This window comes from Urocitellus parryii, chromosome X (assembly GCF_045843805.1).
Source record: "Urocitellus parryii isolate mUroPar1 chromosome X, mUroPar1.hap1, whole genome shotgun sequence".
In the NCBI taxonomy this organism is placed as follows: Eukaryota; Metazoa; Chordata; class Mammalia; order Rodentia; family Sciuridae; genus Urocitellus; species Urocitellus parryii.
This window is the reverse complement of record NC_135547.1, coordinates 26,601,577-26,618,424: the sequence shown is the minus strand read 5'-3', so window position 1 is coordinate 26,618,424 and position 16,848 is coordinate 26,601,577. Positions and strand designations below refer to the sequence as shown.

Here is a 16,848-nt window from a genome sequence, read left to right as displayed (position 1 = left end):
AAATAACTATCACACTTTATTTCTGTCCTCTATCACCACACAAAGATATCATAAATTACCCAGTGAAATGACCATATTTACAACTGAACCTTCCAAATTGTTTTCTAATCCTGAAAATTATTTTCTGAATGCTGATAATTATGATGTAATTGTATATATAAAACATTACAGGGCTGGGTGGTGGCTCAGTGGTAGAGTGCTTATCTAGCACATGCGGGGCCCTGGGTTCAATCCTCAGCACCACATATAAAATAATTAAAATAAAGGTATTGTGTCCAATTACAACTAAAATAAATAAATATTTTTTAAAAAACATTACATACTTACTATGAGCCAGCTACTATGCAAGACACTTTCCTTACTTTATTTCACTTAATGTCCATATAACCCTGAGTGGGAACAACTGTTGGTCTGTTTTAAATATGAAGAAACTTATTTAGGATTAAACAAAAACTCAAGATAACAAGGTCTTTAACAATTACTTAAACCTAGAAAAATCCATTATTTAGAAACCACTTACTGGTTTGAAGTTATAAACAAAGAAAAGATAAAGACAGCCTAAAACTTAGAATATTTAAAAGGAAGCACAATGTTGTTACAGTAATAAGTGGTGGAGTGGTGGAGGTCTCTTGATCTGGACTCCAAGAGCCTGAGCTGTACTTCAGATCTTTCTGTCAAGATGTAAATAATGTGGCTACAATTAAAAGTGCTCACCTACAAACATGGTGATATCCCTAGGAAATCATTACCTACAGAAATCTACCAACTGCTGAGCACTTTCTTTGTGCAGGGTGTGTAGTGGAAAGGAATTGCAGAACACTATTCATTCTTTATCCCCAAACTTGCACTGGTTCTTCCCTCTCTAGGGACAAGATGAGATGATTTAATTAGCTAGAGTCACTGCAAACACGTATCGTGGCTGAGAAGTAGGTAATAAGGATTTGAGCCTTTTGACTTCTGATTTTAATTGAGCAGAAAGTGGGAAAGATAAAATATTAGAAAATAACTATCACACTGAGGTAAGTTGTAGATAGCTACTGGTATTACTAATTATTAAGCATCTCAAAATATCTAAGTTTCAAAATATCATAAATAATCAGATTGAATAACATTTTGAAGACTTTCTGGTTTCTTTTCAGACTTTTTTCTAAGAGCATTTGCAAAGAAGTGAAAGTTGCACATTCTTTCTTTTTGGTACCTTTAGGTGTTGACTGCTGATTTCGGAAGCTAGCCAACACTATAAATCTGGGAACCTTCAGCACTTTGTAATTTTAAAAATGTGTCTTGAACATGTGTTTCATGAATTATAGCATTAGACAAAATCATTGTCTGAAAATCAGGAGATCCTGTTTTCACACGAGTAACACCTTTCACATAAACGAGATCAAAGTGCTTTATTAGCAACTATCAACAACTTTTCTCCCCACTTAGGACAACAACTGCAGAAGCTATGAAGAAAGGAGGTTGCTCAGGGAAAGCAAGGTGCAATGACAAAGCAGAACACAAGGAAATATGTCCAAGCCAAACCATGCTTGGATACCTTTCCCAAATGTGGGCAGGTTATGTGCGGTGTCTCTTTTTAGAAAAAAAAAAAGGTGACTAGAAAGTAGATTTGAGTATGTTGATGCTCTGTGAAGGGCTTCCTCCAGTCCTTAGTCTATTTATTTTATTCGGCAATTGTTGCTTTGTGTGTGAATCTACTCTCAGTTGTGTACCTGGTATAATGTTTTTCATGTTCCTAGATTAAAAATACACAAAAACCTGCTATTAGCAAATAGACTTAGAGTTCTTTAACAAACAGATTCATGAAAAAGTTAAACAAAATGCATATGGATCCAAATGTGTACCTCAGCAAAATTATGAATGATTATGTTGTGGATCTTCTGGGGTTACTCATAGATACACAAAACTATGAATACTAATTCTGTGAATGCTTAAATACTGTAACAACATTGTGTTTCCTTTTACATATTCTAAGATTTAGGCTGTCTTTTATCTTTTCTTTGTTTATAACTTCAAATCAGTAAGTGGTTTCTAAATATTGGATTTTTTCTAGGTTAAGTAATCGTTGAAGAACTGCTATTTTTTTCCCCTTTCATGATTAAACGGTCTAGAGCTATTGTTGAGTTCTTTTTCTAAGGCATATCCAGTTTGACTGAGTTATTCAAATTCTCTGGATGGGCAGGCACTCCAAGCATTTATCAATAAATCCTAGTACAGTAACAATAGGTAGTAATTTCTTGAGAAAGATTTGTTTTACCTTCCTATTGCACATAATGGCACAGAATCTTAATTCAATAGACTCCTAAATGTCAATGTCAGGCTCTTGCTTGTGTGAAAATCTATTTTATATGGGTCCAGGTGGTAAAAAATATTCATGCCCAAATCACCTAGCATATAGATGAATACTATGAGGGTCTGCCCTAGTGTTACACCCACAGAGTAGCTTCTCTGAACCACTCTGACTATAATGGTCATTCTCTGTCCCTAAATTTCCTTTATCTCATTTGACAGTACTTATACCTTCCTGATATTTACATTTTTCATTATTGTCTGTGATCTTCATTATAATGAAGAGAGGTCAGAGCCTAGTAGAGTACCTATCACTGAATGAAGAAAAGAAAAAACAAAAATATTCTAATATACATAAATCTCAAGAGTGAGACGATTATCAGTCTTCTCTAATATAGATTATCTTCAAACTACAGAATCTGTTATTATAAAATGAATCCAAAGCATAGTTAATAGGAATGCTTTATTGTGCTAAATGGAAATTTTTTTGATGATTGATCTGTTTTCTCCCAGAATTTTTTAATACAAACACTTTAAATTGTAGAAAAAATATAGCTTTAAATGTCAAAGGATGAAACTACTTGTGCATAGTTAAGCTGTTCCCTGCCTAAATAAGCTTTGTATTTTTCTTGCAAGTCATCAATAGTCTCCTGTGTGTATCAATTTTAACAGCTCTTTGTGCTCACCTGAATAAATTATTTCCATTTCTATGTTATAGCTGAAAATATCCAGGTTAGCTTCATTTCTGTTACTGTTTAATGACTTTGTCTTATTTGCTAGAATACCTCTTATCTTGCATCAATTTAGGGTACATGTGTACCCCAACAAATCAGTTGAATTTGAGATCCTCTGAGTTAATGAACTTCAAGCTTCTTTAAAAACCTGGTTTTTTATGTCATGTGGTCTCCATCATTCCCTGAAATTCCTGTCCAGCCTGTGCCAGGCTCATTGCTTTCTTTACATTCTGTCCCAGGTTCACTGAACTTATTTCACGTGCAAGTATTTTAATTATTTATGTATTTTTCTTATTTTCATTTTAACTGAGATAACATTTGTACATGTTTATATTGTACAGTATGGTAATTTGCATATATATATGCACAATGTGCAATGATCAAATATTGACGTTTCACTGCCTCTTTCACTAGAATGTAAATTCTGTGAAAAGGGGATTGTGTTTCATTTGTTTATCTTCATCCACATAATTCTTGGTACAGAGTAGGCTCTAAAGAAATATTTCTTAAATGAATGAATGAATACATATCCTCATCACTCTTTTGAAAAATAAACTGATATCAGGGTACAATATTACATTAAGAATGGCAGAGGAGTCTGATATCTCTGTTATCTCCTTCTGAGGACTTATGAAATCATCAGTTACTCTGGAAGTACTAAAATTTTGATAAAAATATACTTAAGTCTATAATTAGTATTTTTCAAGTATAGTTATTCTTAATTCTTAGTATTTATTCACAATAAACGCTTTTACAGAAATGACCACCTTCCTGCAAGCTTCCTTTGACCTCAGTCTTGGGTCAATAACTTGTTTTGTTATTCACGGAATTTCAAATTGTATTTATTCCCAGATCAACCAAGTGCAGAAAAACATGTTTTATTAAACAAGTTATGATAAGCAATTATGGCTATTACCAGGTATTATGACTAATCAGGAGCAAGAATCAAGATTTTATTATTGAGTGGGGTGTAGTAAAAGAAGAGAAGAGCTTGGATAAGTGGAATTTGTCAGGAATTCCATACTTAAGGCATCTGTAGCACTTCAAATTGCTTGGTGGCACTTCTCTTTGGTTTTCTAGTGAGAAACAATAATGATGCATACCAAATTGAGTCAACTGACAGTAGTCTTCCTACTGACTTTTTAATAATGTTCCTTATTTCCTAATTTATTCTTGGTACTACATTTTGGTTATATATCCCATTGAAGGTAGATGCTTATACAAAATCATAAATGATATCAGTTATTGGCAGGCTATGACAGTGGTGGAAGGTCTTTTAAGTTTAAAAAAAGTCATCACTTTGGCACTGTTACATAATAACTTCATCTTTTACGAATTTAGTTCTTGTGCTATTTGAAGATATGTAATCTTACGTTTAGGCTGATTCTACATTTGGGAATTGGTTTATTTAAGGTCCTGATATCATCTGTGTGTTCTCGGCAACCAAAATGAGTTTTTTCATTAGCAAATGTGAGAAGAGCACTTGCACTTCAAAATTACTATAACTAAACAAACTACTTAGCCACTTAATTTTTCATTCAGTTTTTACTTGTTATATGCTGGGTACTAGTTAGGATCTAGATTAAAGATGGTAAAAAATTCTTTGATCCTTGTCTCTTCAAGAGGTGGGACGTATGTCCTTCCCCTTGAATCTGGGGAAGATAATTGACTGCTTTGACTAATAGTATATGACACAAATGACACCATGACAATTTTTAGACACAATACTTAAGAGACTGGCATCTTCCATTTCCCGTCTTTTGTAACAGTCACTCTTGTAGCTCTGAGCCACCATGTATGAGTTCTAACAAATTCAAGGCTTGCTACTATGCTAATAGGAATCCCACGTAGCCAACAGGACTGTATGTGAAAAGATTCCTAGCTTTTGTCCAGTTATTTTAGTCCCCAGATACTTGAGTCATTCCAGCTGAGCATCCAAATATCATAGAGCAGAAATGAGCCATTGTGCCATGTTCTGTCTGTATTTCTGACCCATAGAATCATGAGGTTTAATAACAACACATTATTTTAATATATTACTTTGAGGAGCTTGCCATAGAGCAACTGTTATGGTTTAGATCTGAAATGTCCCACCAAAAGCTTGTGTGTTAGGCAATGAAGCAATGTTCAGAGCAGAAAAGATTGGATTATAAAAGCCTCATCTGTAGATTAAACAATTTGATGGTTAATAATATGAATGGACTACTGGGTGGTAATTTTAGGAAGGTGGGGCATGGCTGGAGGAAGTAGGTCACTGGGGACTATATTGTGTCCATGGCTGCTGCTGCTGCTGCTCTTCTTCTTCCTCTTCCCCCTCCTCCTCCTCCTCTTTCTCTTTCTTTTTTTTTCTTCTTCTTTTCTCTCTTTCTTTCTCTCCCTCTCCCTTCCTCTCCTTCTCCCTCTCCTTGTCCATCTCCCTCTCCTTCCTGGTTAAAATGAACTGAGCAGCTTTCCTCTGCCACACCCTATGCCATGATTTCTGCCTTACCTCAGGCCCAGGGCAATGGATCTGGCTGACCATGAACTGAGACCTCTGAAACTATGAGCCAAAATAAACTTTACTTCCTTTAAGTTGTCCTTGTTAGGTATTTTGGTCATAGTGATGAAAATCTGACTAACATAGCAACAGATATCCAAATAATGAGAGAACAAATCAGACTTCTTTCATGTCCTTACAAAACTTAATATTAAGTAATGAGAACAATTAAAAGCTAACAATGTACATCCCAGTATGAATCAAGAAACTGAAATGTAACAACTCCACAAAAAGTTAGAACTAGAAGAAAGTCATCAACTTGTTTAACTTCTTAATTTTTTTAGACTGTTAAGAGTGCTTTTAGGTTCTTAGTGTTGTACTAAGTTTGGTCCCAATTCTAGAACTTTTCAACTAAGGATAGGTGTTCCATAAGTGGTGGGTAGAAAAGTCACCACAATTTCGTTTAGTGAAGTTTTACATCTTTAAACTGTTCAGAAAACTTACTCTAAGTGATAAAGAGTTATTGAATGCCTGCCAACACACACATTCTTCTCATAAAAAGTGCACTTTTTGTTATTGTGGTGGAACCTGGATTGACACCATGATATGTGGGCCATATATTAAGACCCCTGGCCCCAGAGGAATTTATTAGCCTCATGAGGCAGAGTATATACCAACTTATTCATGAGGTATACGAAAGTACTCTGTGAACTAAGGGTAGGCCTATTTTTCCACTAATGTGATTTCTATTTCATGTTTGGTCATCTTTTAAAAAACTCATTAATAATCATTCAAAAATTAAGAAAAAATGATAATATTTAAAAATGATGAGATTTATATCTCAGGGAAAAATATCAAAATGCACACACATCCATGCTCACACATACATACATACTTGAGTTCTTTCCAAGGAAAGCTATTGAAACTGTACAGAGCAGGGGTCAGAAGCTCAAAGAGCAGGGCCAGGCATGACAGTGGAAGTGAGTGAAGTGAATCAGGTATAAGGGAAACAGTGGATAGTGATTTAGAGGGGCGTGTTATGTCTAATTCTGAGTGGTACCTGGCCCTCACCTCCAGACTACTTACATCATGTCCATGGGCCTAGGGTTGATAAAAATTCTAGAGAAGGAATGTATTCCAATTTTTATGTTAGATCTCCTGATTTCTAAATGTCAGGCCATCTGTAGGCTGATTTTAAGCAACCTCTGATATAGACATTTGATGTAGATTGATGTGGGGATCATTCTTTCATGGTTACAAAATAGACAAATGAGTTTGGCCAGACCTTGCTGTCAGTGGTTGCACTAATCCTGGTAGGATTTTGTTTTTTAAATGTACTTCTCCATTAGTGATGGCGAGTGAAATGTCTGGCTTTGCAAATTACTGCTGTCGTTTAGTTTAATGTACTCTTGTTTTTACATATTTATAAAAACCTTTTACATTATTAATAGTGATTAAATGCTTAGACACTGAAGATCAATAATGCTTCTGTTCACCTATTTACATTATTAAAAAGTAATAAGTCATCCAGAGCACATAGAATATGTGGTTTACTTTGTAGTTATGTTTGAAGAAAACACATAGATTGAAGAAAAGAAAGCAACACAGGCTACAGGGTAAATTGTATTAAAAAAAATAAAAACAGTGAATTGAGTTTGCTAGAGACTTCACTGTGGGCAAGCTGCATGTTCACACTGACATTATACCAATCATAGGGCACAAAAGGTACATGTTCTATGTGCTCTCACATGCCAGTGCAGCAAATTCAGAATAAGAAAGTTTAGTCTCCCTTAGATGCACAAGGATGAACAGTTATTTAACATTTGTGTGTCCTTGCAACTCTTTGTCACCTGTATGCCACTATCTTTAGTTCCAGAGGTTTCTGATTGTGGTAGTGCTAGGCAGCAAGTCAGTTGTGTGGGTCATATTTTGCCAGTAGGCAAATCATCCCTGTGGCAATGCTTTCTTCACCTGCCTCCCCAGCTCTCAGTTATACAGCAAAAGCAAAAAAAAAAAAAAAAAACACAAAGTGGTTCATCTGATTATGACATGTAAGTGTCCTAGATCTGTCGGAGGAGAGCAACCCCATAGTCAGGAATGTATGTTATTAAGCCATTTTGGAGATGGTCACCCCAGCTTTTTAAGTAGTCAAAGTGGCTCAGAACAGTAGTTTATAGACCAGACTTTTACCACTTGTCTGTCTGGGTTCAAATCCTGCCTTTGACCCTCTGATTTTCCCTGAACAAGTCACTTACTTAACATCTCAATTCTTGTTTCCATGCCTAAAAAGTACAGCTACTAAAAGTGCCTGCTATACAGAGTTTTTGTGAAATAGCACATGTAAAAGCACAGTATGTGGCCTGACATATAACAATTTAACAATTTACATATAGTAAAACTCCCATTTCATATAATTAATTTGTCTTCTACAAAGTAGTTCATTGGCACTGATTGAAAGTTTGCAGATGATATCATTGAAGTGTATTAAAATGAACTGGATTTAAAAAAAAAAAAACCACTTGGTTTCTAAGTTTCTTCTGTTGACCCAGATGTCATTTACCTGGGATAGATCTGGACCATGTTATCAGACTTTTTTAAGGACAAGCTAAAACGGGGCAGCTGTTGCATAGTGGAAAGGTTACAGGAGTTGCTACAATGCCAATTTGAGGTCTGTGTGATTTTGAGCAATTTATTTAGCCTCTCTGAACTTAAGTTTATTCATATATAAAATATATCTAGTACAATTGCCTACTTCATGGGGTACTGTAAGGATAAAATTAAATAATGTTTGCTTGAAGCCTTTGCAAACTAAAGTTTGAAGCATCTACCACAAACCGTGTTTGATTTGGAGCTCTATTTTGATCTATCTGTATAGAACAAAATGAATTGAAACCTGAAAATTCAAACTGTTCCAATCTATGAGCTCTTGAACCTAGGAGAACCAAACATGGAGAACCATGTGTGTTTATTCAAATAATGAATCCTCCCTTGTATCAAAGAAATCCAAAGAAAAAGTACTATATAGATTTAAGACATTGTAACAATTATTATTCACATATGTGATCAGAATTGGACTTATTCTATCCAGAGATACCACAAATAAATTTTTTTTTTGAGAAAATAGATTGTTTGTTTTCAACTACTTTCCTTGGAATAGGCCTGCACCTATTCTGACAGAATGGATAAATCTGTAATAGCTGAGACCACTGGATGAAGGAGACCCATCGCTCTGAATTTAAATGTGACTTGCACAGCCAAATGATAACTTGGAGCATTTTACAAAAGAATGGGAAAACTCAATCAAACCAGGAGGAGGAGAAGGGCATTAACCACCACAAGTAATAGGTTTGTTCACTCTGTGAGCTGCAGGCAAGCTCTGTTGAAGCATGAAGCTGAACCGCAGGGGTTTAAGTTTGTCCTGACTTTTCAAAGTTTATTGCTCAAATGTCCTGCTCTGGGTAACAATGACTTGTCTCTTGTCTCTCTCAGGTTCTGACTTCCTCCCCTTACTTGGGTTCAGTGTCATTTAACACATTTCCATGAATCTCCATGTCATGGAGGTTGTTGTTATTTCTCTCACTTTTTAAAAACTGACTTGTCTTTTAAGTGTAGAGAAAACTACAACGTTGATGACTTACCTCTACTTTAAATAGGAAAATGTGGACAATGCTGATTTTTGTTCTTTTTGTTCCTCTGGTGTACAGTAAATAAATCTTCATTATCTAAATAATTACTATGACTACACCTCATCTTAAAGTTATACTACGTTGTTATTGAGCTGGGAGAAACATTTCAAAATAAGGCTCACTGAATCTCTTGGAAGGAGGCAAACTTTGACAAGATCCCCTGGCAGAAAGGTCCTTTCTTGTGATATATTGGCATTTGGGTTTTAATTTCTGTCAGAGACCTAAAAGGTCAAAACTGCACAAAAATAAAAAATAATGAAAAATATTTTAGTTTCAATAAGAGTTCTAGTAGACAATTGAAGGGAAGGGAATTGAGTGTTTCAAATTTCCATACATATCTTCATTATCCCATTTTCTGCAAGTGTACTTGTCTGTGACTTATTTCTTTTCTCTCTCAGGTCCTGACTTTCTCACCTTACTTGAGTTCAGTGTGTCATTTAATACATCTGCATGCATATCCATGTTATGGAGCTTATTATTCCTCTCACTTAAGATTGAGTTTCAGTATTCTTAGAATATCACTGATATCAGTACAAACTTGACCAAATTATTCTTGGGCACTGATAATGCTCATCAGGCTTCAACTAAGTGAGTAGGGTGTAGCTACCCTAGACAAATATTTTCCTTGTTTTACAAAAAGTTTCTGTTTGCCATAGTCTAGGAAGCCATAACAACTTACAGAATGAAGAGAGGAGGAAATTTTTAAGATGGAAATGTTGACTTCAGTGAATTACCAAAATGTAGTACTAATTAATAAATTATATCATTGATGAACATGAAGCAATGAATATTAATGAGCAAATTCACGTTATTGCATGTCAAATAACTCAGTCAAGTTTTAAAATTTCTTTGCCTAAGAGATTGAATTTGGTCTCAGGTCCTTAGTGACAATTGATGCATTTGAGCTTTCCTAGAAGACAATTTTTTACAAGTCTTGCATCTCACATTAGGATGTCAGATTCACCCAACCCTTTAATATGGAAACATTTTTCATCATGGAAACAAAACTTAAAATTAGCTTTTCAAATTCAAGAGTTTCAAGGAGTCAACAGAATAAATTTGTAAATTGTACTTCCCTTCTTTTTTGTCATTAAAAGTTGTGTGGGTGTTTATATGCAGGTACACACACACACAAAAAAACTTTTTTTTAAAAGAGAGAGAGAGAGAGAATTTTAATATTTATTTTTTAGTTTTGGGTGGACACAACATCTTTGTTTGTATGTGGTGCTGAGGATCGAACCTGGGCCGCATGCATGCCAGGCGAGCGTGCTAAGGCTTGAGCCACATCCCCAGCCCCATACACAAACTTTTGTGAAACAGAATCTCTAGAAGTGAATTTCTCTCTCAGTAGTTGGTAAGAACTTAGGCATTCTAGAGAAGTCTAAAGAAAGATAACAATATGGATTGTATGGAATGAGAAATTAACCTGGTATTTAGAAGATATCTTCCTTTCACAGTTGGAGAAAAACATGACCAGAGTTCATTAAGAAATAAAATAAATACATATGTACCTGCTGTCAAATGAGATCTCTGGGGGAATGACATGAGTACTGTCCTTGCCAATGAGAAATTTGATTCGATCATAGAAGAGTCTTGAAGTGTGCTGAGAGAAGAGGGGTTGGCTTTGCTGAATGAGGTCAAGAGGATCTGGTGATCCCTGACAGAGAGGACTTGCATAACAGTTGCTTTGTTGACAACAATCAGGGTCCACACAGTCGGTCAAACCATCTGGAAAAAAAAAAAACCCAAAACTGGCGTTTAGTTTCAAGAGAAACAACATATTTAAAATATGCAATATAGGGAAGAATCTAGATATAAAGGTAACCATATTTGAGTTCAGAGTCTGCTAAATGTGCATGTATTTCATGAATTATTGTTCACTGAGTTTATATGGTGCATCAGAGAAATTCAAAACATTTTGTGCATAAGTCTCTCTTTTTGGAATTCTCCAGCATTTTTCAGTCAAGGAATAGTTTATATAGTTAAGTGTACTTTGGGGTAGAATATTCTGTTAGGTCTCACTCTTTAGAAGTGTCCTTCTTCTTCAATGAGACCATTCCTTCAGAATAGCAAGTACTTCTTGTAGTTCTCCTGAATTCTTCATACCTTCTACATCTATGAGCACACAAATAACAAGTACTTGCCAACCTGAATTTGGTTTGTATTTTTTAAAAAAATTCTCCCAATATTGTTGTCTACTGATATTTCCCCAAACAGAAATTGAAATTTTCATGGTAACAAAATATTTAGGGCAGTGATTTTCAAATGTGCAATTACCTGAGGAGCTTATTAAATATGCATATGATGGAGGTCTACCTACTGAATCATAATTTCTACAGAGCACAGGATTATGCTTGGTTAATCTGATTCTGAAGCATAGTAAAATTGCAGAAGCACTCTTTTAGGAATCTGTAGAAGCAACTAGAGCTTACTTATACCTAACAGCAGTTTTCTGATACAATTACTGCTAAACCTGAGTTATATGAATGTAGTGAGTTGCTCTCTTTCATTTTCTGAGCCTTCACCATTTGCTCCCAACTCCTAAACCCACCATTGTACCAATAAGAAGAAAATCATATAAAGGCTCCTCTCTTCGGTCGATAGATAATGGGAAACACAGGGGTTACATGAGGAGGAGAGACTACTGAGAATCTAATAGGTGAAAAACACCGTTAGGTGTTTGGGGAGGTAAAAAGAGAAAGAAATCCTTTTCTTGTTTCTGTGAACTCAGAGCTTAGTAGGCAAAATAGGTGTGTAAACAGCTGACTCTTAAAGTAGTGAAATGTAAGAAGTGCTATGAGTTCTGTGCAAAGAGAAGGGTTTGCAGAGATAAATTGAGCATATGAGCACTTTACGCCATACCCAATAAGCAAAAAGATAAAAAATAAAATAATAATAATAATTTAAAGTCCTTCCAAGGTCCTTAAAGAAGGAAGTGGCTTTAATTCAGTTGTTTAACAAGGGTAAATATAAAGATGCTAATCTTCTTGACTTGCAGTGGAATAGGGAGGTTCAGATGGATCCCTGGCTCCTTAAGGCTGCTGATGAAAGTTAGTGACACCGGTTTCATGCAGCTCTTTGCTTGCTCTCTCTCCCCCCACTTGGTTGCTCCTGTTGAGCAAGAGGAGGGTGTACCACAGCTAGGGGCAATGAAAGCCAGAACCACCAAGAGAGTAGGCGGTTGGAACAGTAGCCCTCGGGCACCCAGGAAATATTTTTCCCCACATGTGGTCTTTTCAAATTCCCTGTACCACAGACACTACTTTGATTTAAAATGCAGTTTGCTTCTTTCTTGCTTTTCCTGTTTGTTCAGTATATTTTTGTCCCTGATTTCTATTTCTCTATACACATATTTCTTATTCACTGATGACTAACTTTTAAGTGTGGATCTGTTTCAAAAAGAAATTCCCCTCCTCACTCAATTCAGCAAATTACATTAACAGATTTTTCTATAGACTTTAGATGCCACTGCCACCTCTCCTTCCAATATATTGTTCTCAGCCTCTTATTAGCACATTATCTCCTTACTCTGCTAATTAAACATCTGGATGCACTGAAAAGCTGGCAAAAATATCAGGGTGATTAAAAGAGCTCTTTGATATCTGGAATTGGCGCACGATACACTAAACAATGAAAACTTCATTTCAAATGGGCAAGCACCTTTATCTTGCAATTTTATTGAATAGTGAATTTGTTATTATTGAGATAATATATGTGGAAGCACAAATGTCATGCCTGGCAAACATTAACAAATGCACTAGTAATAATCAGATTGGGCATTCACAGGCTTCATCCTATCAACCACAGGATTCCAACTCATTATGGAAACGAAATAGATTTTAAATACACACTAATGCCAAAATCATCTTTAAAGTTGGACTCTAAAACTAAACATAGAACTAATTCAAAATCAGGACTCACATTCTCATCTAGTTATATATTATAGATTCCAAGCTAATTTTTCATATTAGTAATTGCCTATTATACAGAGCTGACCCTCTAAGACCTCTGTTTTTCTGAGAAAACAGCAAGGCTTCCGTTGAATATAAAAGGCCACAGGCAAGCAGACTAATAATGGCACACAACCTCTAAATTATAATTCATAGGCAAACCAGAAGGGTGAAGATCTACTTACCAATTATCACATTAGATAACACTCCATACAGTATGTTTAGACTGTTAAAAAGAAGTGCAAATGATAGTCACACTGGATGTGTGTGTTCTCTCTCTCTCTTTCTTCTCCCCTCTTTTGGGCTAATAATGGTTCTTTTATTGTTCTAAATTGGAAGATGTGGCACCCTACTAACAGCTAAGATCAGGGTGTTAGATATGGGCATATCAAATGCTAACTAATTTTACTTTTAGGGCTTTTCCCGTTTAAGTTAATAAAGTACATCTTAGCTTAGAAGAGGGAGGTTACATTGTCTTGAAGGACTAAACATGGCATTCATTGATCCTACCTTTGCCAATCAATTTGGGGCTATGCCAGTTGGCTCAATTGTGCTGATGAAGATCAAGGACACTAGTTTTTTGGCTAAGTGATCACTTGATCAAACTATTGCCTACTAGATGTCTGCCCTTGGTTGAAAAAGAGAATGGAGAAGGGAATATAAGTGATTTAGGCAAAACCCATATTTTCCTAATTCTATAAATCAATGTACTTTATGCATATACTTTGGAGATAATGCCCATATTATCATCTTCATAAAAATGGATAGCTAATTCATGATAGGAGACCCCAAAGGATGTGGAGCCACATATATACATTAGTTAATATTTGCCAAGTAATAGGTACTTCCAGATATATTATCTTAGCTAATTCCCACAATAACCCTGTTGAGTAGATATTCTCATCTTCATCTTACAAATAAAGGGGGGGGCTAAATGTGATTGCATACCTTTCAGTAATGTGAGAGTCATATTAACACATAGCATTCTGACTACAAATCACACATTCAATATCATTATTTAAGCAGCACTGATCTATACTGTAGGACCTCTAAGTGCCTGAATATGAATAGGTATTTAGATAACACAAAGTGGTTAAAGTTAAAATATCCAGAGTACTTTGGTTCTACTTTTGACTTTGCCACTTACAATCTATATGATTATGGACAAATTGGTTCAACTCATGGATTTTCAGTTTCTTCATATATAAGATGTAGATAACAATACTACCTACCCACTAGAGTTGTAAGAATCACATGCTATAAAAATCATGCAGATGATATTGAATGCATTCAGGGTGGTATGGCCATAGATTGAAGGTCAATGAAATAAGTAAGCCACAGATGGACAAATATTCCATGATTCCTCTTATATGAGGCATCTAAAATCTTATACAAGATGTGCAAATTCCTGTACAACATAGTACTTATAGTTAACAATAATTGCTCTTACCACACACACAAAAAAATCACCTATAACCCCCAAACCCAAAGAAACACAAGGAAACTTTTGGAGATGAGGGATAAGTTTATTATTTTGATTGTGGTCATGGTAACACAAATGTATACATATGTCTAAACTCACTATTTATATTTATTATGTATTTTATACATTTTATAAACTCAATAAAGTTATACAAAAGTCAAAGAGCTTAGCTAGCTTAAATTCTGGAACATACAGACTTCAGGGTGGCTAGGGATAGAATCCTATTGGTAGGTGACAATGACCTGTAATCACAGCTTTAAGTGCTCAGCCTAACTTTTATTAAAGTTGCCTTAACATTGGCCAGAGGACAATTTACTTCTTTGTAGCACATTTAGTTCATTATAGTGTTTTACAAACTACATTTGGTTATGTTTTCATTTAGGTAGAATCCTATGTGATTCTGACTAGATGGTCATACTACAGAAACTTCTCATTGGTTGAATTTCACTGATTCAGAACTTGTCACCATTTGGCTAGGGGCTGGATTAAAGTATAACCTTTCTATAACCTATAGGGTAGAGGGTCTGCTAAGGCTGAAAAAAATCCTATTTCTATGACATCTGTAAATTTGCTTTGAGATTAATTAATACACAACTAATTCATCAAAACATATGCTAAACCAGGCATAGTGGCCCACACCTGTAATCCCAGCAGTTTAGGAGGCTGAGGCAGGAAGATTGCAAGTTCAGACACCCTTAGCAACTTAGGACTTTAGCAACTCAGCAAGACTGTCTCAAAAAAAAAAATATAAAAAATGCTGGGGATGTGGCTCATGGGTTAAGTGCCTATGGGTTCAATCCCTAGTATGTATATATATATATATATATATATATATATATATATATATATATATACACACACACACACACACACACACACACACTAATAGATTCTTCATTGATGCTACATGTTTATTATCCACTTTAAATTACTTTATTTCAAGAATTATCTCATTAATTTTCAAATATAAAGTATGCAGATGGATATCAAGTAGTATTAGTTTTAGTTGACAAATAACATGTTAGGTTTACTCATAGAGTAGTGAATTCAGTCACAGTGTGAATTTTCTACCTACCATGTGCCTCTGGAAGCACTTAGAAATTTAGGCTCTCACTCCTAAGTGCAGATCCTTTAATAAATAGGTTTCTTGGAAATGCAGGGATTATGATAAGAAGAGAATAATTTGGAATATGCTTTCTGTTGTCAGGTCTTTTGTCTCCAACTAAACCTCAAAAGTAAATGGGGAGAGGGTGTCTGGCCCTTAAATAGAGCTAATATTATCAGTTCATTGCTACTCTTTTATTTTCCTACTTATTAAACACTGCATTATTCTGGTGACATTCAGAACATGAGGTTCATTGATCCATGAGCTTATATGTGTTCATAACTCAGCCATGGTGCTGTTGTCTAGATCTAGAAACACTATACTATAAAAGGCTTGCAAATAGCTATTGCTTTTAATGAATGGTGACTTGTTATGAAGAATGATTCCTGGAAGATCATTCTCTTTTAGGCAATTAACTTATTGATTTTGCCAATGAATATGAATATAGACCTCTAGAAGAATTTGTACAAGAGAAGCTTGGGCAAACATGTGACAAATACTCAAAGGATTGGGGGGGGGAGGCTATTTGATTAAACCCTCTTATTGAACATCTTTTTAACCTCCTTGACAATCTTCCTACAACATCACAATTTTCTCACTGTGTAAAATAGATTATTTGATGACTGAAAAGCTTATAAAACTCACAATGCTTTATATGATCTGGCTTCTGCTCACTGTTATAAACTAATACCTCTCTGACTTACTGTGTTCCAGCAATAATGGCTTGCCTTCTACTTCCTAAAAGAGCCTAGTACATTTCTACCCAGGGCATTTGTACATGCTGTTTCCTCTACCTGAAACATTTTCCCTGGAGTCAGGTGAGGCTTGTCTTACCACCCAGTCTTGGTTAGGTCCTCCATACATATTTGTGTCACCCTCAGGTTTTTATAGCACTCTTCAGAATTTTAAATATGTAACCATTTATGTGGATTCTTGCTTAATATCTGTCTTCCTTGCTAGACCATAAGCTCAATGGAGGCAGAACCTTGTCATGCTTATCATTTTTCCAAGTGCCAATACTAGGCAAGAAGTGGTTATGAATGGAAAACAGTACCCCATGGGAAATGTTTGGCTGAGTGGTAAACATTGGAGTCAAATATTTGAATCAGCTGTATCCAGTAC

At 35.4% G+C, this 16,848-nt stretch overlaps 1 protein-coding gene across 3 annotated transcripts in view; it reads right to left on the bottom strand.

Annotated features, from left to right (window-relative positions):
* The window catches only part of Tenm1 (teneurin transmembrane protein 1), a 556,980-nt gene that overhangs the window by 144,629 nt on the left and 395,503 nt on the right, over nt 1-16,848 (bottom strand). For all 3 annotated transcript variants that reach the window (XM_077793578.1, XM_077793579.1, XM_077793580.1), the window contains exon 15: nt 10,700-10,916. In XM_077793578.1, the coding sequence (XP_077649704.1) occupies nt 10,700-10,916 (217 nt within the window). The remainder of the gene's footprint in view (nt 1-10,699; nt 10,917-16,848) is intronic.